Source organism: Podarcis melisellensis (genome assembly GCF_964234715.1).
Source record: "Podarcis melisellensis genome assembly, chromosome: 13".
Classification (NCBI taxonomy): Eukaryota; Metazoa; Chordata; class Lepidosauria; order Squamata; family Lacertidae; genus Podarcis; species Podarcis melisellensis.
This window is the reverse complement of record NC_138545.1, coordinates 20,732,055-20,753,521: the sequence shown is the minus strand read 5'-3', so window position 1 is coordinate 20,753,521 and position 21,467 is coordinate 20,732,055. Positions and strand designations below refer to the sequence as shown.

The 21,467-nt window shown below is 48.2% G+C and overlaps 1 protein-coding gene across 6 annotated transcripts in view; it reads right to left on the bottom strand.

Moving 5' to 3' along the window:
• Positions 1-14: 14 nt before the first annotated feature.
• TEAD2 (TEA domain transcription factor 2) overlaps positions 15-21,467 on the bottom strand; it is a 23,299-nt gene continuing 1,846 nt past the window's right edge. For 3 of the 6 annotated variants that reach the window (XM_081886036.1, XM_081886035.1, XM_081886037.1), the window contains exons 2-12: positions 13,634-13,843; positions 12,599-12,663; positions 12,395-12,457; positions 9,292-9,417; positions 8,497-8,555; positions 8,254-8,315; positions 8,013-8,149; positions 6,059-6,229; positions 4,697-4,852; positions 2,794-2,949; positions 15-2,116 (exon numbers count right to left, since the gene is read on the bottom strand). In XM_081886036.1, coding sequence (XP_081742162.1) covers positions 2,003-2,116; positions 2,794-2,949; positions 4,697-4,852; positions 6,059-6,229; positions 8,013-8,149; positions 8,254-8,315; positions 8,497-8,555; positions 9,292-9,417; positions 12,395-12,457; positions 12,599-12,663; positions 13,634-13,781 — 1,257 coding nt within the window. In that variant the 5' untranslated portion in view covers positions 13,782-13,843 and the 3' untranslated portion in view covers positions 15-2,002. The remainder of the gene's footprint in view (positions 2,117-2,793; positions 2,950-4,696; positions 4,853-6,058; positions 6,230-8,012; positions 8,150-8,253; positions 8,316-8,496; positions 8,556-9,291; positions 9,418-12,394; positions 12,458-12,598; positions 12,664-13,633; positions 13,844-21,467) is intronic. The other 3 variants (XM_081886039.1, XM_081886038.1, XM_081886040.1) reach the window with 3 other exon arrangements.

Sequence of the window (21,467 nt, the reverse complement as noted above, 5' to 3'; positions counted from 1 at the left end):
TCAGACCTCCATACTATGTCAAAATAAACTTTATGCAAGATCACATAATTTGCCCCCTTTCCCACCAAAGCGAGAGACCGCTGCAACCTTGTGAATGGCAAAGGGGCAAGGGAAAAGGACTGTATACGAAGAAAGTACAGCGGTACCTCGGTTTAAGAATGATTTGGTTTACAAACTCCACAAATCCAGAAATAGTGTCTTGGTTTGATAACTTTACCTCAGTCGTCTAAGAACGGACTCAACGGTGGAAGGGCACCGGCGGTGGGAGGCCTCATTAGGGAAAGCGCGCCTCATTTTAAGAACGGTTTTGGTTTAAGTAACGCCTGGAACGGATTAAGTTCGTAAACTGCGTAAACTGAGGTAGCACTGTACATAAAGTCCAAATGTGTCTCGTACACCCCACACTTTTAAGCAAAGCTTGGCTCGTTCTTACACTGCGCTCCATCAGAGGCTGGGTCTAAACAGCCAGCAGAACAAAGCTGTGGAATAAACATGTTACTTCCCCATTTGCAGCTACAGGGCGGCAGCAGAGAAAGCTGCCGTAGGCAGAGTCTGACCCTAATTATCATCTGCATGGGCTGGCAGTGGCTCACCTGGGTTCCACAAAGGTGTCTCCCTGCCTTACCTAGAGATAGTAGGGTTGAACCTGGGACCTTCTGCATGCGAAGCAAGGGTTCTCCTCCTGTGCTATAGCCTTCCCCCAAGGAGGGGGAACCTTTGGCCAAATTCATGGCAGTGGCAAGGAAGGGGTGAAATGGGGTGCCCCCACCCACCACTAGAAGGCAGCCCCCAAACAATGGGTGCTGAGGCTATGCTGGCCTCCAACAGGAAAGAAAGGTTCTGCACTCCTGTTGAAAGGAACGGTTATTTTCAGCTCAAAGACCGGCCCGCTGAACCTTCTCTTCGGGTGCCGGCCTACATAAAACTCTTGCTAGCAGAAAGCAAGCACTGCAGGCAGAGGCCTGCAGGCGAACTCTTCTCCCTGGGTTTGCTGGTGTTCTTCAAGGGAGTTTACACCTAGGAATAATAGTGAATAGAATCGCCTGCCTGTAGTCTGTAGTGTTGGCCCCACTGCAGCCGTTCTACCTCCTCATTCTGCTGCATGTATAGACAAAGCCTTGAATCTCTTGTGAGGTGATATGCCTCTGAAAGGTGAATGTCTCCACCTCCAGTGCGACAGGGGTAAGGCCCACGAAATTCTACAACGGGACTCCCCCCCCCCCCATGGTTAAAAACAACACCAGATTAGGTGCAGTACACGTAAAGAGAGCCTGCAGGATCAAATGTATACTGCTTTCAGAGCTGTGTCACCTCAGGCTGCAAGCAGAGGCTCGCCTTACTGAATGCTTCTCCATACCCAAAACCCCACACACAGAACACTAGCTTTTCTGGGGAGGAGCTTATAATCATGTGGACCCCGCTACCTGAGGTGAAGTGGTGTGGTGGCCCACCCCCAAAACAGGTTGATCTCCTTACTCCTAATTCTCACACAGACAGGTTAAGTTACATCAAACTTCTGCCAGATTATTAAAAGCAACCGTCCTCGAAAATGCCACGTGTGACAATGGAGTGTGTGAAATCCCAGCCGCACGGAGGGGGATGTTTCTCGGTCAAGGTCTGCCCTGACATATGTATGGTAGAGGTTAACTCCTGATATCCCACAGCTTGACTGGGAACAGGGTGGGGGGAGCTTGCCCTGAAAGCACTGCTGCTCGACAATGCTGTTGCCATGGCTGCGAGCTTCTCCACTGAATTACAGCAGTGCTTCTGGGCTTGGGCCTCGGGCCTAACTTTGTGGCCATCAGGGAGAGAGGAGGATATCCATTGGTAGAATCAGTTGCTGGGTTTGCCGGTGGTTGCCAGGTGACAAAAAAGCCATTATCACAGAAGGTTCAGCAGTTGTCATAGCAGTCCATTCACAGTTCACAGACAGGCCGTAGACCTCCTGGTGGGTGAGGCAGTGACCCATTTTGGAGCATGGAGGTGGGGTAAAAGCTGTTCATCACTCCCGGCCCAGCCGGTAGATGTGGTGTTGTGCCCCGTGCTCGCTGGCAGACACTTCAAACACGAAGGCCACACATAAAAGTAACTCCTGAGTTTCTTGATCCCGCAAAACCTGTGGAGGGGATGGAGCGTATTCTGACAAGTTTCACAGCAGTGCAAGGGGACAATCCTGCCCATATCTAGGAGCTTAATGAGATTTCTCTAAATCTCTCCCACAGGGAGCTTGCTGCAGCCCCCATAACAAATTTGACAGGTGCTGCCATCTTCCCTTCCCTCACCCTTATTGCTGTACCAGGTCTCCACTGCCTTACAGCTGACTCACAAATTGCAAAACACAAGCATTTATTAAGGGTTGCTTCCCAATTAAAAGAAGCGTAAGTCTGTCAATTGAATTCTACTCTGTTCGGTTATGCCTGTGTTTACAACCAGCACACTATTACATCATGGATGCACAAGGCACAACCAGCATAATCTTAGAAGAGGCATCACGCCACACTACCCTTGCTATCCTACATGAAGGAATGTTCCTAAGCTAGAACTTGCCACTGGAGGATTTTATAAGTGCCATTTAGATTCCCCACAATGCATCACCCTGGAGAGCTGAGGGAAATTAAAAGGTTGCCCTGTACTGTACTGACTCTGGGTCGGTCAAGGACTGGAGTTTCTATTTATGGAGAATTCAAGTTTTGGCTTGGCTCCCTATTCTGCCTTCTCCTCCCCCAGGGAAGGAAAAAAAGGCAGAGAGATAGAGAGAGCGCAAGATGGCCCATCATTTCCTTCCCCAAATACCTGCAGGATGGTGAAGTTTTCAAGCACGCTGTCCATCATCGGCTTTTCTGGCAGCGTTCTCAGTTTGCGGATGAAGTTGATGAGGTACTCGCACAGCGGTGAGCGCTGCAGCTGGAAAACAAAGCGTCCATCTTCCCAGTGGGGAGGCTCTGCTGTCTGCAGAGTTGGGGAGATGGGAGTGGTTAATGTCAAAGCAGGCATATGAGAGACAGAGAGAACCTAACACAGGCACACCACCTTTGTCTGGAGCAAGAAGCCACCTCTCTTCCTCCGCCACTGTAGGAACAACCTTCTAAAAGGAGCAAGACTCACACTCCTAAACTTAAACGTGCTCGACTGAAATTAAGCCTGTTTCCCCCCCCCCCCAAACTTCCAAGTACTGTAAATCTGTTTGTGGGATGCAAATCTTAACTCCTCAATGTTCAGTAGCTGATACAGCTTAACACTTTCACACCCGCACACACTTAACTTCTTAAACATTCTAGGCCAAGTTGCTCTTGACCCTGCAGATCTTCCTACCTTCCAGGTCCTTCTATAGTTTAAGACATGCACAGCATTAGGTTGCAGGTCTCCCTTTTTTTAATGGTCTCCATCGGGTGAGTGGGGTACCAGATTCCCTGCATCCAGCACATCAGAAGGAAAGCTTCTGATGAAGGGATGGAGGACCTGCAGCCTTCAAGATGCTGGAGCCGAATTCCCATCAACCCCAGCCAGCCTAGCCCAATGGTCAGGGATGATGGGAGTTGGGGTCCAACATCTAGAGAGCCAGAGCTTCCCCATATCTCTGCCGGAGCAGAAACAGCCAACTTGGTGCCCTCAATATGTTTTTGGACTCTGAAGACCAGTCAGCCTCAGGCCAATGAGCATGGGTGGATGTCCAGCAATGTCTGAGGGGCACCACATTGGCTGCAAGGGAAAGCACAACAGCTCAATGCCGGAACACATGTTTTGCACGCAAAAAGACAGAAGGTTCAACCTCCCACACACAATGGCCTGTTAAAAGGATAAGGAAACAGGTGGCCTGAGAGATTCCTGCCCAGGGGCACTGCAAATACCGTATTTTTTGCTCTATAAGACGCACCAGACCACAAGACGCACCTAGTTTTTGGAGGAGGAAAACAAGAAAAAATAAATTTTCTGAATCTCAGAAGCTAGAACAGCAAGAGGGATTGCTGCACAGGGAAAGCAGCAATCCCTCTTGCTGTTCTGGCTTCTGGGATAGCTGCGCAGCCTGCATTCGCTCCATAAGATGCACACACATTTCCCCTTACTTTTTAGGAGGGAAAAAGTGAGTCTTATAGAGCAAAATATACAGTATTTGAAGGGATGAGAACACAGGCCCTTGACACAAATCTGCACATGCCAGTTTAGATGCATAGATGCAAATGTAGTCCCAGCAGCCCTAAAAGCAGGGTTTGGGTTTAAGTTTGGGACGGAGAGGGAAAGGCAGGAAATTTGAGGCTCAAGCTGCCTGGGTCACCCTAACAATGCTTCTGCCCCCACCCAAAATCCTGGAGAGATAAGAGCATGCAGCAATGGGCTAAACGGAGAAACAGGCTGCATGCACACCACACCTCTAAAGCACATGGCTCCCCCCCAAGAATCCTGGGAACTGTGGTTTGCCAAGAGTGCTGGGCAGTATGGCTTTGTAAGGGGTGAACTACATTCCCCAGGATTCCTCATGGGTGTGGTGTGTACGCAGTGGGTAAAAGGCAACTTTCATTGTGGCCGACATGGCTACTTTTGCACAAGCTGCTGCACAGAAGCTTCTTAGGCGTAAACGAACCCTGTTCCTCTAGCACCCCCACCCGCCAGTGTGGCAACCCCCTCTTCTCTCCCCATCCACTCCCCCCCCAAGTCCCGTCATCCCCCTGCCAACTCTCCCCTGCCCCCCCGCACCCACCTCCAGTTTTTCCACCACCTGTTTGCCAAAGGAGCAGACCTTGGAGGTGCAACTGAGAGTCAGACCCCTTGGGCCCTCGTATCGGCTGCTCACCCCATAGAAGGCCCCTCCTGTGCCCCCTGGTTCTTCTTCAAGGAGGGGAAAGCTCAGATCAGCCTATGGTAACAGGAGAAATGGGGGGAAAATGCAGTGTTTTCTTTCTTTTCTTTTTTTCCACCCCCGCCCCGACCGATATAGAAAGCAGGATGTCATACATTTCAGGTAGTACTTCATAAGTGGGTGTGGGACAAGAATGTCTGTTCCACAACTACTTGCCACAGCAGCTAAACAAAAACCCCACATGCAGAGAAGTAATATGCCACTGAACATCACTTGCTGGGGCCAGGAGGATAGAGGGTGGGGATCACCTTCCTGCCCTTTTTGTGATCTTCTGAGGTCTGGCCTTGGTGGATAAGACAATATTCTAAAGTTTACCCAAATGGTGATTCATTTGGGTTGGCCTTGGGGGGTGTTTGCAAGTAACCTTGCATATCCTGTATGCAATTATTACTTCTGTGAACCATTGCAATTCTATTTGCTTGAGGACCTGGCTTTTGTGTGCATCGCTATAGCAATATAACAGCATAGCCATTATTCTACACACAAATAGCAAACTAAGTTCTCCAAGGGCCAATCCTGACACTGCCAAAATAACATCAGCCATGCCACAAATGGAAGGCTTCGGAAGGCTTGCGTCTCCTCCAAGGTTTTCAACAGTAGGAAACATCTTTAGGAAATAAAAACCCTACACGGAGGGGAAATCCACCAAAAACATGGCAACAAAGACTGAGCATGCTCAGTAGCTTCAGAATGCTGACAGGCTGTTGTTTGGAGTGGTGGGAACCATGTGGGAGGGGTCATGGCTGGCGGGTACGGTAATAGGAGCACCCTATACTGCAACATTTTATTACAGGCTCAATGGCATTTTTCTGTAGCTGTAAAGATGGTTAGAGCAGCTTTCAATTAGCTAGGAGCAGAGACCAAAGCTCCCTTGCAACAGTTTTTCTGGCTGGGACCCGCCGGATCCTATTTGAAGCTGGAAGGCGGCTAATGTGCATAGCTGAAGCAACAACAATGTACTCATTAGGTCAGTATTCAAAATGGCTCATTTGCCCCCTCCACCCAAACAGTGATGGAGCCATGCCAAGCTTTTCTAGGAGATCTGGCCTGAATGTACCCAGAATCTGCTTTATCTGCTTTGAACCACCAAGGCAATCCACCGGCCCCAGCAAACTAGCCAGGTAAATATCTATACATAATGCAGCAAAGGAGTTTTTGCCTTCCTAGCTTGTTGGGGATTGAGGGAAGCAGGGCGATTCTCACCCAGAACTTGACCAAGAAGAAGGCATGAGGAGGCCCCTGGTCATACAGGTCTCGCAGCCCACCTCCCCGCTCAGGGAATTTGTCGTAGATTTGGCGTACGTCCACCGTCTCCAGCGGGGAGTCAGAGGCAGGTGTCGGGTCGATATGCACAAAGCGGTGTTGCTGCTTACACTGCCGGGAGGAAAGGGAGGAAGTCAGAGACGGAATGATGCAGACTGGCAGTGGCGTAGTGTGGGTTGTCAGCACCCAGGGCAAGGCAAGTAATTTGTGCTCCGTAACCCGTGGATTTGCGCCCCTAACCCTAACCCCCAGATGTTGCACCCGGTGCGGCCGGCCCCCCTGCACCCCCCACGCTATGCCACTGCAGACTGGCACCAGCTGCCCGAATTTTGATTTACTGAATCGCTTGCCAAAAGAAGCTAGAATGCAAATAGCATTTTTTAAAAAGTGCTTTACAACTGCTTTCAATATGGTACTCATGCTAGTCTGTTGCTGCACCTTAAGCTAAGGACTAACACATTTTATTATGGTGTAAGCTTTTGTGGACTAAGGACTACTTCATCAGATGCAAATGTTACTGCCATGATCCTCTCAATTAACTCAGTAAAGCAGGAATACAATATGTGCAATTCTGATATTGCTGGGCTGTTGTTGTTTTTAAGTATGACATGTTTATCCTGCTTTTCCCTCCAGTGAACTAAAGGTAGTACACAATGTTCTTTCCCCCCATTTTATCCTCACAATAACCCTGTGAGGTAAGTCAGATGGAGAGATAGTGACTAACCCAAGATTACCCAGCGAGTTTCACATCTAATTAGGGATTAGAACCTGGATTGCACCAACTCTAATAAAACACCCTAACCACTAAACCACACTGGCTTGTGGTCAGAGGCTGAGAGACAGCAACTTACTCCAGGTCACCTAATAAGATGAGCCTTCAGGATCAGGCCAATGCCCCACCTAGTCCAGTATCCTGTTCGCACAGGATACGTTCATGGCAACGGTGGGATCTGAACCCCAAATTTCCTGCTCTACACAGGTCAAACTTTTAACTACTTCACCACATTTCCGTCTCTCCAAATTGAATCTTGAGATGAATATCAGCCTACAGTGGTACCTCGGAAGTTGAATGGAATCCATTCCGGAAGTCCGTTCAACCTCCAAAACGTTTGGAAACCAAGGTGCGGCTTCCGATTGGCTGCAGGAAGCTCCTGCAGCCAATTGGAAGCCGCAGAGGACGCTCGGGTTCCAAATAACGTTCGCAAACCAGAACATTCACTTCCGGGTTTGCGGCATTCGGGAGCCAAAACGTTCGACTGGCAAGGCGTTTGGGATCCAAGGTACAACTGTACTGGTATCTTAAGCTTAGCTTCTCCACTTGCTGCATGTACAGTAGTACCTCGGGTTACATATGCTTCAGGTTACATACGCTTCAGGTTACAGACTCTGCTAACCCAGAAATAGTGCTTCAGGTTAAGAACTTTGCTTCAGGATGAGAACAGAAACCGTGCTCCGGCAGCGCGGCGGAAGCGGGAGGCCCCATTAGCTAAAGTGGTGCTTCAGGTTAAGAATAGTTTCAGCTTAAGAATGGACCTCTGGAACAAATTAAGTACTTAACCCGAGGTATCACTGTAGTTTCTTATACTCGTCCCCCCATCCACTTCTGTTTATCAAGCCCTGCCCTTCCTCCAAGGAACTCTGGGCAACATAAACAGAGCTGTCCTATTTTATCCTCTTAAATAACCCTGTGAGACAGGTTAGGCAGCGAGACTGTGACTGGCCCAAGGCCACCCGCTAAGCATCTCATCACCAAGTGGAGTCTTGAAACTAGATCTCCAACACACGGCCGATTACATCATCAGGCCAACTCCCAAACTTTTCAAGACAATGTATGGGGACAGCTGGCACGAGGCGCAAGTGTGCGAATGGTGTTAAGTATAGGTGCACATCTCACCGCATCTTGTTCTGCCTGCCGCTCCACAAACGCAGTGAACTCCACCAGCCGAAGCGTTTCCGTACCAATGTGGCTGCTTCCCTGCCAAGAGGTAGCGCTGGGGAGGCGGGGGGCTCTCCCTGGGGGCGCGTGGTAACCTGCCGAGCCGAGGGAGAAGGCACTGAGGCCGACTGGCGCACTCTCACCCCACCCCACCCCCGCCTCATAGGAGGGCAAGCGGTTTAGGAAGACGGTGGCTTACCTGGGACAGCAGTGGGTGCTGGGACTGGGATGGGGTATGGCGCTTGGAGGATAGGCTTGACGCTAAGGGTAGGAGGGAGAAAGAGAAGAGTCAAGATACGGCTTTTCAACAGGGGGGCATTGCAATACACACACATACACACATATATATACACACACACACGTGTGTGTTGCAGAAATGCTAGACAAATTGCTGCTCCCAGGAGTGCGTGTGTGTCAATGACTGAAAACAACAACAACTTACTCTAGAGTGTCTCGGGATTGGCTTGCATCCCCTGTCCAAAACTGGAAGAACTCTGTGGACTGGAAAAGTCAGAAGAGTTAAAAACTGCACTACATACTTAAGTTAGGGCTGCAACATTTATTCTGTTTACACTGAACTGATGAAATCAAATTTTAAAACCGTTTAATTGACCAAATTCAGTGGAGAGTGATTATTAAACAACAAACAAACAAACAAACAAACAAGTGTTTATAAAAACTAAGACTGCATCTTGGAAGAGGAGAATGCCTCTTCTGTGGCGATGATGTCTGCTAAGTCATCTGGTCTAAAAAACTTAGGAAGCGTGCGTCTTGCTTCCAAAACATGGTTTTTGCCCATATGCAAATATAATGGACTAATGCTTGTACATATGATCTGTCAGCTGAGGTTTCATTTATTCAGCAACAACTCTTAACTTAAACACCATTTAATAATAATTTCCTCTCTCCAGGAAAGAGCTAACGATCTAACACAGAGAATTCTTTTGAACGTCACCAAACTACAATTCCCAAGATTCCTTGGGAGAGTCGAGAGCTAAACTGGCAGAAACCTTAATCTAAGTTTTTAATACAGAAAGAGAACAGGAACCGGGAACCTGGGGGCTTGCAGGTTTTGCTAAACTATTGCTCTCAGCAGCCCCAGTGGGCATGGCTAATTGCCAGGGATTATGGGAACTGTAGTCCCACAACACCTGGGAGCCCACAGGTTCCCCCTTCCTGCCGTAGCATTACAGCCCCATAGAAACCCCACCTCACAGCCCCTCTTCCACATGCTTACGGTGGTGCTGGGTGGGTAGTGGGGTTCAGACAAGCCCAGTTTTTCCTGGAGGACTGTGGCAGATACGAGTTGAGCAGAAGACATGGCTGCCATAGTCTGAAGCGCTTTGTCCTTTGCTACCTGGTCCTTGAAGAGAGACAAATCCTGGTTTGCAAATGCCCATTTCCCTTGCGCAGGAGTTCTCAAAACATCCTACCCTCAAGGCCTCCTTTTCCACATTGATTTCTCTACTGAGGAATGCCTGCTCATCAGCCCTGAAGGGTCTGGAAGTTTCAGGGGGTTATGGGGTGCATAATGACACACATATCTTTGACTGTGGGGGTACTGTAATTTCTTCTGGGGCTATCACCCCACAGAAGACCATTTGTAGGGGTCAGGGTGCCATATAGGCAAACCATCAGTCATCACCTGTCTTCTCATTGAGGAAGCCCATGGTGAAGGGATCACTCACTACTGGAGAACAACTCTCATCATGCCAGACCATTGGCCATGTTGGCTGGGGCTGATGGGAGCTGGAAGCCAGCAGTGCCTCAAGGACAGTTGCTTAAACGCCCCTGTTATAAGGTGTTCACCCTGGAGTGCCTAGGGGTTAGCCACCTTGTGAGCCACTGAGTTACAAACAATAGTATAATTATCATCATTTATATGCTGCCTTCCCTTCCATTATGGAATTCAAGGTGGTATATATTGGCATTGGCCAGACCCACACCTGCTTAGCTCCAGAAAGGGGGCTGCATCAGTTGCTGAGGCTCAGGCCACACCCTGAAGAAGTGCTTAGAAACTACTGCACTGGACTCCATTACGAAGAGAGGTTGAGAGAACTGGTAGCCCACCAAAGTGGAGACTGAGAAGAGACATGATAGCCACCTTCAAATATCCTAAATGGTTGCCACATGGAGGATGGAGCAAGCTTTTCTCCTGCCCTGGAGGGTAGGACTCAGACCAATGGCTTCAAATTACAAGGAGATTTCGACTAAATAGCGAGCTTCTGACAGGAAGAGCTGTTCGACAGTGGAACGGACTCCTTAGGGAGGTCAATATCAATATTGTCCTATTAAAAAATCTCCTCAGAAAACCAGGATTCCTGGTTTGCAGTCACATTTTGTTCTTCCCCTGCTAATTAATTACTAAGCTTTGTTCAAATCTCAGAACTCCCTGACCTATCCCCTCCAGCCTGGCCTCTACAGGAAAAAAAACCACCATGATGTTTGGCACTGAGAAGGCGGCTGAAGCAATGAAGAGTCCCTTTAACTGTGCCTTCAGTGTCCCTGACATGGTAGCAGTGCTGCATCACGGCTATGGTGTGTGGGGGGGTTTCAAGTGGGCTCCTTTTACTTGCTGAAGCCCTTCAGGGCTCCTCTTAGCATCTATCAGCGAGGTTTCCTTAAAACAGGCCCACCTGCTCAGGGCAGCTGCCTGCACTGGGCCCCTTTCTGTCTGCTTCGTGTCGAGAGGCGCTCAGAGCAGCTGCTAGGGAGCCATCATTGTTAATTCCTCCCCAGGGCCCAATGCAACGCTCCTACATCAGGGATGTAGGAGGGCCGAGATTAAGACGGATGTCTCCCCTGGCTTGCTGCAGCTGCTCAGAGCTCCTCTCCCAGCTCCAAGCAGGACAGGTGGGACGGGATGACAGTCTTGAAAAAAACAACATGCTTGGTCCAGTGCAGGCGGCTTAAAGAAAACCAGCCCCTTGCAGATGCAGCACAATGCTACTTTGGAGATGACAGTGCTTTGGGGAAATTAAAATGGCGGCTACCTTACTGCAGCTGGGAAGAGCTCTTCTCGCTTGCCACCACAGCTGCTTGCCCCACTTCTGTTACCTGGTAAACTCAAGGCGCTCACATTGAAGCCCTAAATGGCTTTGGACCTAAATATCCCAACGTGTGCTTTCTTTCCTCAGATGTTGAGGTCGGCAGCGGGGACTGTCAGATGTTTGGGGTGGGGTGGTAGCAGCCCAAGTGAAGGCATCGCCTGTAGCAGCCCCTAGGCCTGAAGCCTTCATTGTACAGTGGTACCTTGGTTTTCAAACTTAATCCGTTCCGGAAGTCCATTCTAAAACCAAAGCATTCCAAAGAGATCCCTGCCCCTGCTTGCACGGGAATAGGAGCTGGATGGGCCTGCTCAGCTGGGGAAGTGTAGGCTCTGTCACACTTTCCATTGAGGGATTCACGCCTCACTCCCCCCAAGGAAGAAGTTTAAAGGAGCTCCACCTCAGCATCAGAGCCCCTGCACCACCTGAAGGCAGCCAGGCGGAATAGTTGCTGGGGTGGCAAAGGTGGAGGCAGCCCAGCAGCTGCATCTGAGAGCCCCTAAACCACTGCTGAGGCAGCTGTTGGGCTGTCTCTCCATTGGCACATGATGCTCCTTTAAACTTCTCTATTGAGGTGAACACAGCCATATACCCCTCAATGGAAAAGTGTGATGGAGCCTGCACCTCTCCAGGTGAACAGTCCCAATCCAGCTCCTACTCCCATGCAAGCAGGAGTGGGGCGGGGATCTCTCAGCTGGGAAGCGGAGGCTTTCCAGTCCCCAGCTGAGCTGCCCCATCCCGCTCCTATTCATGTGCAAACAGGAGCAGGGGCACTCAAACGAAAGTGTGGCACTGAAAAAGGAAGTGTAACACTCAAAACGGAACAGTTCTGATTCTGAAAAAAGTTCGCAAACCGCAACACCTACTTCTGGGTTTGCAGCGTTCGAATTCCAAGTTGTTCGTGAACTAAGCTGTTTAAAAACCGAGGTACCACTGCAGTTGCCACCTTTGACACCTGAGAGATGTGTTTTCAGGAACCACCCTATTCCAGTGACTGTGATTTGTTTTAGCTGTTTTTAATGTTGATGGTGAATGATGGGTAATAAACGGAACACATAATAATAAAAAACAATTCCCTCAGAGACGGGGAGGGGAGGGGGTTGATTGATGGCACTTTCCCAATAATTTCCCTCAAACTTAGAGCTTGTCCCAAGTAGCAGCAAAGCATTATGGGACTTTGGGGGGGGTAAAATATGTACCCCCCTTTCTACTACTCCTTCAGCAGGACGGGTAGGGAATCCAGAGGTGCAAGCTTGCCGTAAACATTTCAGGGAATGCAGGGAAGGGACTCACCTTGAGCTTGGCCTGAATCTCACGGGTTTTCCGCCGGGCCAAAACCTGGATGTGACTGGAGACCTGTGGAAGGAGTTGGGGGAGAGACTTAGCAGGAAACTCTGTGGAGAGTAAGGAGGAAATCTCACCAGGCCTCATTCTCCCCACACACCTCGGATTTATTTCCTGCAGTCTTAGGCTTCATGTCAAGCCCATCATGTTTACCTGTTTCCTTGTCCGTGTTTTGCCTGTCCTCAGTTTAATGTAGCGGGCAATGAGTTCATTGCGGCCTGAGAGAGAAGAGGCAAGAAATCAGGAAAACAACCCATCCAACTTGAGCACCATATACAGAGGTGGCATTCCCCCGCCTCTCTTGACCATGCTGCTGACAACAGTGATAAGCTGCCACATGGGGCAGGTCAAAGCATGCTGAGGTTGTAGTCTCCCCAACTCTGCACGTGCTCAGAGACACAACCCTGCTAACTTCTGAATCATCTGGACTGTCAGGTCACGCCCACTGCAGACATTTAAAAAAGGTGGGCGGATGCAAACCTGACCCCTCCTCCAGCAGACCTTGCACACGGTTGTCCTCCATCACCAAAATACACCTCTACTTTTGCCTCTAAAGACCCCAGGGTGCTTTCTGTGGTTTTATCTTCACAACAACCCTGTGAGGTGGGTCAGGCTAAGAGAGAGTGACTTGTCCAAATGCAGGATATTGATGCAGAGGTTCCTTAAAAGAAAGGGATGGTACAAATTGTATAACTGAAAATTGAACTGTCATTAGCCACTCGCCTATGGAGAGTAAGAACTGCCTCCAGGTGAGGCCCTGTCATTATAGGTCTAGCACGGCACATTGTAGGGCCTCTGTTTACAACGGAGCATGTAGCTCCCTCATTTCTCTTCCTGGCCCTGCTGGCTCTTTTGTTTCTTTTCTGTCCCTAAAGAGAGCCTTCTGCACAGCATCTGTGGCACAGTACCATGGAGGCTGCATGTGAGGACCACCTCTTTCCCCCTCTCAGAGCTGGAAGGGAAAAGGCACTGCTAGCGGTGTACCGCAGGAACACAGCACCACCAGTAGCCACCTTCCCAGCTCCTTCCATTTCTTCAGGGAGCTAGAAAAACGTCTTCTTCTTTTTTTACCTCACATATTCTAAGCCCATTGCTACTCGTCATATATTATGGCTTGCAGGACGATCCCCAAAGAGAACCAAGGACAAGAGCAGCCGGTCTAATGTGTCAAAGTTAAGTCCCACCTACCGTACATCTTCCCCTCATCCGAAAGAATGATCTTCCGCCTCCCACAGGGTGGGTAGATGGCCAGGGCCTCCTGGAAACTCTGCTCAATATCAGGGCTCCAGACCCCTTCGGCATCGTTGTCCAGACCCTTCTCCCCAGCGTCCCCCATCTCCCCAGAGGGGCTGGCCCCCTCGCCCCAGCTGCCAGGCTCTATGGTGTCAGGAGGGTTACCTGAAAGAAAGCAGAACAGGCGGCAATCAGATCTGAGGGATGGAGGAGCGGAAAGTTTCCTAACTGACAGAAGATGGGCAACAGCTCACCTCCATTTCCCCTTCCTTCCCATTTGGTTGTTTTTACCTGTGGAAAGCTTGGTGTCATACAGTTAGTCCTAGACCAAGGGTGGGGAACCTGTGGCTCTTGAACTCCTAACTCCCCCCAGTCCTAGCCAGCATGCCCAATGGTTATGGATGATGGGAGCTGGGGGTTCTCAATAATATCTGAAGGGCATTGGAAGCCACCTTCCCAAGTCAGGCTATTGGTCCATTTAGCGTAATTATTTACACTAGGTAGATAATATTCTCTAGGATTTCAGACAGAGGACATTCCCAGCCTACCTGGGATAGCTCAGATGGTACAGCATGAGACTCTAAATGGTGGGTTCAAGATCCACGCTGGGCAAAAGACTGTAGGGGGTTGGACTAGATGACCCTGTGGTTCCTCTTCCAGTGCTACAATTCTATGCAGAGGACTGAACCTGGCACCTTCTGCATATTTATTTATTGCCTTCCTATCCCAAGGAGCTCAAGGTGGCATACATGGTTCTCCCCCCATCTCATTTAATCCCCACAGCAACCCTGTGAGGTAGGTTAGTCTGAGAGAGGCAGTGACTGGTCGAACATCACTCAGTGAGCTCCATGCCCAAGAAGGGATTCGATCCCTCGTCTCCCAGGTCCTAAAATGACACTGGGATATGCCCTATATACAGTGGTACCTCGGGTTAAGTACTTAATTCGTTCCGGAGGTCTGTTCTTAACCTGAAACCGTTCTTAACCTGAAGCACCACTTTAGCTAATGGGGCCTCCCGCTGCCGCCACGCAATTTCTGTTCTCATCCTGAAGCAAAGTTCTTAACCCGAGGTATTATTTCTGGGTTAGCGGAGTCTGTAACCTGAAGCGTATGTAACCCGAGGTACCACTGTACTTCTATCGTTAAGTTGCCCATTCCTATGCTGACCGGAGAACTGATTAGAAGCAGCAAGGCAAATAATATTTGTTGTCCAGCATTGTCTCAGCAGCAGTGGCTATCAGATGCCCCTGATAAACTTATAACTAGAGCACAAAGGAACAAAAATCCCCTGCTGTTTGATCTCTGTCTCTCGTAAACAGAGGTATATTACCTCTAATAGCAGAGGTTCAATTTAGCAATGAGTAATAGCTGCTGATACAACTACCCTGTATTTAAAGAGTATTTAAGTGAGACAGCAAGGCTAAGGAGCATCATCTCAAGTTTTAGCTGTGACAAGGAAGGGTTTCGACACCGGCAGATGCTCACAGATTTCCAACTTTTTTTTCTTTTTCTAGCTTCTGTAGAACCCAAGATCTGAGGCAAAAATGTGCAGCCCCCAATTCTCAATTGTTTCATGGGGAACAAGCCTTCTCCTACTTTTCAATGTTTGCAGCCTGTGAGTGAAATCCCACCTAAATGACTGACATTTAGGAAAGCGGTTCAAGCCATTGAGTCAGAGGCTAGAGTGAAACTCCCATTATCATTATTGACTATTGGTTTGTGACGCCTTGACTGCTCCTTCACTGCTGCCCAATAGAAAGTTCAAGTATGTTGGATTTAGTGTAGCTGTGATTAGGCAGTAGTACGACAATTAAAAATTAGCAGTAAATCAGGCACTCATGCCCTAAGGACTTGTTTCATATGGGGGGGAGTGATTTTCTTCTCAATTTGTGAACATGGTATAGCATAATAGACCCATATTGCAGGGGAAAGGACTATGGCCGAGATTGTGGGTTACGCCTACCCTGCCAAGTACTGTTCTTATGCCCATTTTCCTGGAGGAAGTAAAGAGGTAATGTACGGCAACCCTGAAGTGCAGTCCCATGTTGTTAACCTGGTTTTGGGGGAGTTGCTGTTTTTAGTGAAACGCAGTGAGGAGAGGGCTGTGAAGCTGATCATAGCAGCAGTGCAATTAATTAAGGTCTGGAGGAGGTGAAGGGAGGCCAGGCACAGGACAGGGTTTCTGTGGGCAGTGGAAAGATGTTATCTGGGTGCCAGTTTCACCCGTAGGCAGACAGCAGGCCTACCTATTGAAAACTAACAGAGCAGTAGATCTAAGATAGAAGTTTCTTAAGAGGCCTGATCTGCCTAGGCCTCACCACTGCTCAGCCACCAGATCTACTAGGGAACTATAGTTTGTTAAGGTGCAGAGAGTTGTTAGGAGACTCTTTTTTCCCTTGCAGAGCTACTATCTTCCAGAGTTCTTTGAGAAGCGGGATTGACTGTTAAAACCACTCTGGGAATGATAGCTCTGGGAGGGGAATAGGGGTCTCTTCTCCGCACTCTCAACAAACTGCAGCTGCCAGAATTCTTTAGGGGAAGTCATGTAATAAAAATTATATAATAAAATAAATGTTCATAAATGTGCCAACCAAGCACGTACATAGATATGTGGACCACATGACTGGAGCAGCACAGGAAGACCGCCCTGAAACCATTTTGACTCCCAAACTAACCAAATGTTCTCTCTGTAAGGAGGGAGGGGGTGAGGGAACCTTCCCATTGTCTCAGGAATTGGGAAATCACCATCTCAAAGGAATGGCCAGACTACCAGGAAAGGCAATCAGATAAGGCATTATCAGATAACCTGGCAGACAGGAAAAACAACATTCAAATTTCTGTTGTAGACCACCTTTTCTGTGATTTATGTATGATGTATGGAGGGGTGCTCTTGAGCTCCAGGGCAGGGAATTTAAAATGTCTATATAAGGGCAGACACACCTTTGTTCTGGGTCCTCCTCCGTCCTCCTGCGTGTGAGGGGAGCACCCTGTTGCAACAGCTTTAATAAAGATCAGGCTTATTAGCTGCTTTGCTTCTCAATATTCTCTGGTTGGCCTCTGTTATTTTCTCCTACCAATAGGGAACCCACATAAGGACTCTATACGGGCTCTAGGATACCCCATAAGGGAAGAAGGGCAGATTTTGTTTACAACAGTCACAACTTTTTCAAGTGGTATCATAGAGCTTTAAATGTATTTTGTGAATTGTTTCTATTCATGGTAGAGGAAGGGAAGGCTAAAGAACCATTTCCCTGGTTGGGGAGAAAGGTGCTGAGTACCGGCTAAGGTGTAAACCCTACACAAATCCGGAATTGAGTCCCTAAGTTGGTTGGATGGTGCCTTGAACGCCTCCTTCCAGCATCTCCTGCAGCCAACCCAATGCCAAAAATATTGCTCTGCTTTCCTTTGGACAACATCGGCGAGTCCAAGCAAGGGGGGTCTTGTCTAGGCAGCACAGGACCTCCATACACACTGCTCAGGGGAGGGAATATCACGTCAGTGCGGCTAATGCAGTAGTTTGAGGTTACCCCTGGAGGCGCACTCCATTGTCCCTTGAGACTGACAATGTGCCAACAACGTGATAGTATTGAGGTGGGTGGATTGGCCTTTGGCATCAATATCTATATGGGGTGGGGGTGTTATACGGACACAGAGCAACATGGGGGAAAGCAGCACCACTGACAAATAAAACAAATGGAGCCAAAGTGGCAAACCTCTCAAGGGTGCTGAAGAAAACAGCATGTTTCTCCATGGGGGGGGATCTAATTGACAGTTGTTAATAGCAAGGTTTGCTTCATTTTGGGGAGGCGTGGCCAGTCAGTAGACCTTAGGTCTACTGTAGACCCTGAAAGCCTTTAGCCACCGCAGGTGTTGGTGGGAGTGAGAAATTTGTACTGGATTGGAGAGGCAAGCAGGGTTGAAATGTAAAGAGCAAAAACTGGGTTGTTGTCGTTGTCTGAGTGGAAAGTCCAGCATAGGCCAATTAAGTCTCCTCCAGAGAAACCAGATTGAACGGGGAAAGAAAGAACGAAACGGTGTAGGCCTCTCTTGTCCCCCCCGCCCCTCACTGTTCCCTGTCAAGTGGAAACCCGGTTCTTTGCTGGTTACGCCAGTACAAGTGACCCCTGGGAGCACAATCAGCAGCAAAACAAAGAGGCCTTCCAGCATGGATTACGTCTTGCTTTAAAAGACAGGAAGGGGGCTGGCTCTTTAATCTGTGATCAGATTCCCCCCACCCCGCCTTTTAGGATTGTGGCCCTTTATTTCCTTTGCTAACCCTGCACCACCACCACCGCTGCCGCCAGAAGGCTCTCAACAGCTGCAACCTTCCCAGACGGATAAAACTTTTTACGAAGAAAGGCACTTCCCTGGCGTGAGATTAATCACAACCACAAACTTCCTCAGAACCAGGCCAAGGACATGCGTTGTGGAAGTCAGAACAACTGATTTTGTTGTGTTTTTTTGCTTTTGTACCGAGGTTTTCCTCTGATTTTTAAGTGGCGAAGGGGCGGGGTGAGATGGGGAGGGAACTAGGCTCCTCGCCTGACAAACTTCCCATCCACAACAAATCCAGAGGGAACAGCTTCCTTCAAGTCTCCTCTTCCGGGGGGGGGGGGGTTGGGTTGTCCCACCCAACTGGATTTCCTGTACTGCTACAATCTCGAAACCACTTATACTACTTAAGTGATTTTCAGAGTGCAGCCTAGTTTTGGGAAAGCTGAGCCGTAGAATCATCGGAAAGAAAGGCAATTGGATGTTCTTTGGCAACAAAACAAAGGTTCGAAAGAAGGACAAACGTTGAACGGATAATTCAGACAGAGGGAGAAAGGACGCCTATAACAGTTGCGCACAAGTACCATCTCCGCATAAACCAATATGAGTATACAATGAAGAATATCGTCATCTAGACAATCCAAACTGAAGCATCTCGCCTCAGACATTAGGCAGACATTTTGAGCTGACATTTAGTTGATGCCCCCACTTGCTCTGGCATATCTCCACACAAGTATGGAACAAAGGAAAGGAGAGGGTATCCATATTGCATTGCACTGCTTGAAAGTGTTATTTACTGAGTAAGAACTAAGTGCTTGATATATAAACTCTGTTTATAAACAGCTCTGAGAGACTTGTAATAGCCACTTGTCTATGGCAAAAAGGAAAAAAAAAGTTGCCTTCATTCAAGCAGACAGAAGAGCTTTTGTATACTATGAAAGAGTTGGTTCTCTCTCCCCTTTTGGGCTGTCAAAGGGCCACAAATTGCTAAACATAGGTAGCGGCAGGCAGGCAGACATACATTCAAAACACATTTTAAGCATACAGCTTCCTAGGAACTGTAGTTTAAGGGGAACTCTAGCTCTTAAGTGAAAAGTAACTATACAAATCAGTGTACAGAGTGTCTGTTTTCAGTATTCGAGTACTTTTTTTCTCTTAGCATTTTCTAGCAGCCTTTGTTTCTTTTCACCACGTTCCACAGCAAAATTATGCTCTTTTGACTCTGCGCTACTGGAATTAAAGGTATTAAAAATGGAGCCTATGCTTGATGAACTACAGCTACAATTTATATCAGATGGGAGTAAATCCCATGAACTCCAGCTATTTCTGAGTAAATTATATATTTCATATCCCACGTTTCCTCCAAGCTACTCAACTAGCTAGCATACATGGTTCTTTCCAGACTTTCTTTTATCTTCTGAACAACCCTGTGAAGTAGGTTAGGCTGAGAGGTAGTAGTTGGCCCAGGCCAGCTTGCATGGTTCCTGACAAGATAGATATGTAAACCTGGGCCTCCCTGGTCCTAGTCCAACTCAGTCTTCCCCAACCTGGAGTTGATGACAGTTGTCTTGCAAAACAGCTTTAGCCACTGCACCACACTGGTTTAGGGATGCGGGTGGCGCTGTGGTCTACACCAAGGAGCCTCTTGGACTTGCTGGTTTGAATCCCCACGACAGAGCAAGCTTCCATTGCTCTGTTCCAGCTCCTGCCAACCTAGCAGTTCGAAAGCAAGCAAGCGCAAGTAAATAAATAGGTACCACTGCGGCAGGAAGGTAAATGGCATTTCTGTGGCTCTGGCATTCGTCGCAGTGTCCCGTTGTGCCAGAAGCGGTTTAGTCATGCTGGCCACATGACCCAGAAAGCTGTCTGTGGACAAATGCCGGCTCCCTCAGCCTAAAAGTGAGATGAGTGCCGCAACCCCATAGTCGCCTTTGACTAGACTTAACCAACCAGGGGTCCTTTACCTTTTACTGGTTTAGGATTAGATGACATGGTTCAAATCTTACCTGGGAGTAAGCATACGATTGAGCTACATATTTTACTATCTATGTACCTTTCTAATAAAAACCATTTTTCCAACAGACCCTGCAGTTATTTTGGAAGGCTCTTAATGCAAGTGGTAAACCAAGTAAAGCTAAAATAAACAAAAGGAATATGATGCACGGAGAAAGAGCTCCAGCAATTGTTGTTGGGGCTGAAGGTTTCTTCTTTAAAAAGGAGGAGTTTATGAAGACTCCATTTTGAGAACAAGCCAAACTGGAGGGTAGGTCTCATTCAATGCCTTTGTATGCCACAAACTGAGGAAATGCTAAGATAATTTTGATCCTGTGTAGAGCCTGCAAAATGGAGTAAAATTTCAAAAGACAAAGGTGGGATCTAGACTCCCCATTCCAAAAGCTTAACAGTTCTGCAGAGTTTGCAGCAGACACAGACAAAAGGATCAGTCGCAGGTGGCTACGAATACACAGCTCCAAAATGCCTCAAATGCAGCGTTTTGATTTGCTTTCCACAAGTTTTCGTGTGCAAAGGAAAAGAAAAAAAGTTGCATGGAAGTTAAGAAAAGCAAGCTGCCCTCCACAAAGCAGCAATGGGCCCCAACCTCATCCTGTAATTTGAGAAACGCATGCACCCATGTGAAAGGTCATGTTTGTTTTTGGAACAAGTCACATCAAGGTCTTGTGCAAATGGAAACTGCTGTATCCAAACTGCCCACCCCCCACCCCTCTCTCACACACACATTTACTGGCCCATCCTTGCTTGCAGGCGCTGCAGTTGCAAAAGCCACAACATGAAGCATACAACAGTTTCAGCGCCAACACACCTGCTCACTAGATGTGGCACACAGAACATTCAATCGCAACGCCACCAATACACGCAAGACAGGCAGACTGGAAATTTTCCTTACGGCTTAACAAAACTCCCCCAGTGTTACCTGTTCCTGAGAAAACCAGCCTGAAATAAGACAACCTTTGGAGACGCAAGGTTGTAATTTTAACCAAGTTCTACTCAGGATCAACCCAGCTGAAAATAATGAGCCCAAAGTTAATCATTTCCATTAGTTTCGGTTGGGACTACTACACTGCCTAGGGCTAGCGTTGGAAAAGTCTGTTTTTAAAAAATATTCAAAGATGCTTTGGGCTTGAATGTGAGGAACTCAGGGAGATGACGGCTATCCATCCAAAAACTTTTTCCTGACTCTAGCAAAGGGCCTTTGACAAAGTGGGGTGGGAGCTGAGAGGGAAATTTAAGCACCTAAAATAAAGGGCAGGCAGATGGCAGCTCTACTTTTCAGTAATGCCACCAGGGCAGGACTTTGGGGGGAGAAGGCCAGGATTCCTGCTCAGATGAATGGGCAGAGAACCCCCAAATGTGAAAGGGGCTGCTGACACATTCACAAAAGTAGCACACATTTCTATCTACAAGGTCTAATAAGTCCCAGTTCTAAAATTACCCCCTGTAACTCTACTACCATTAGCTATTTGTATAATTGACAGTAGATCATACATTAACCTGAGTG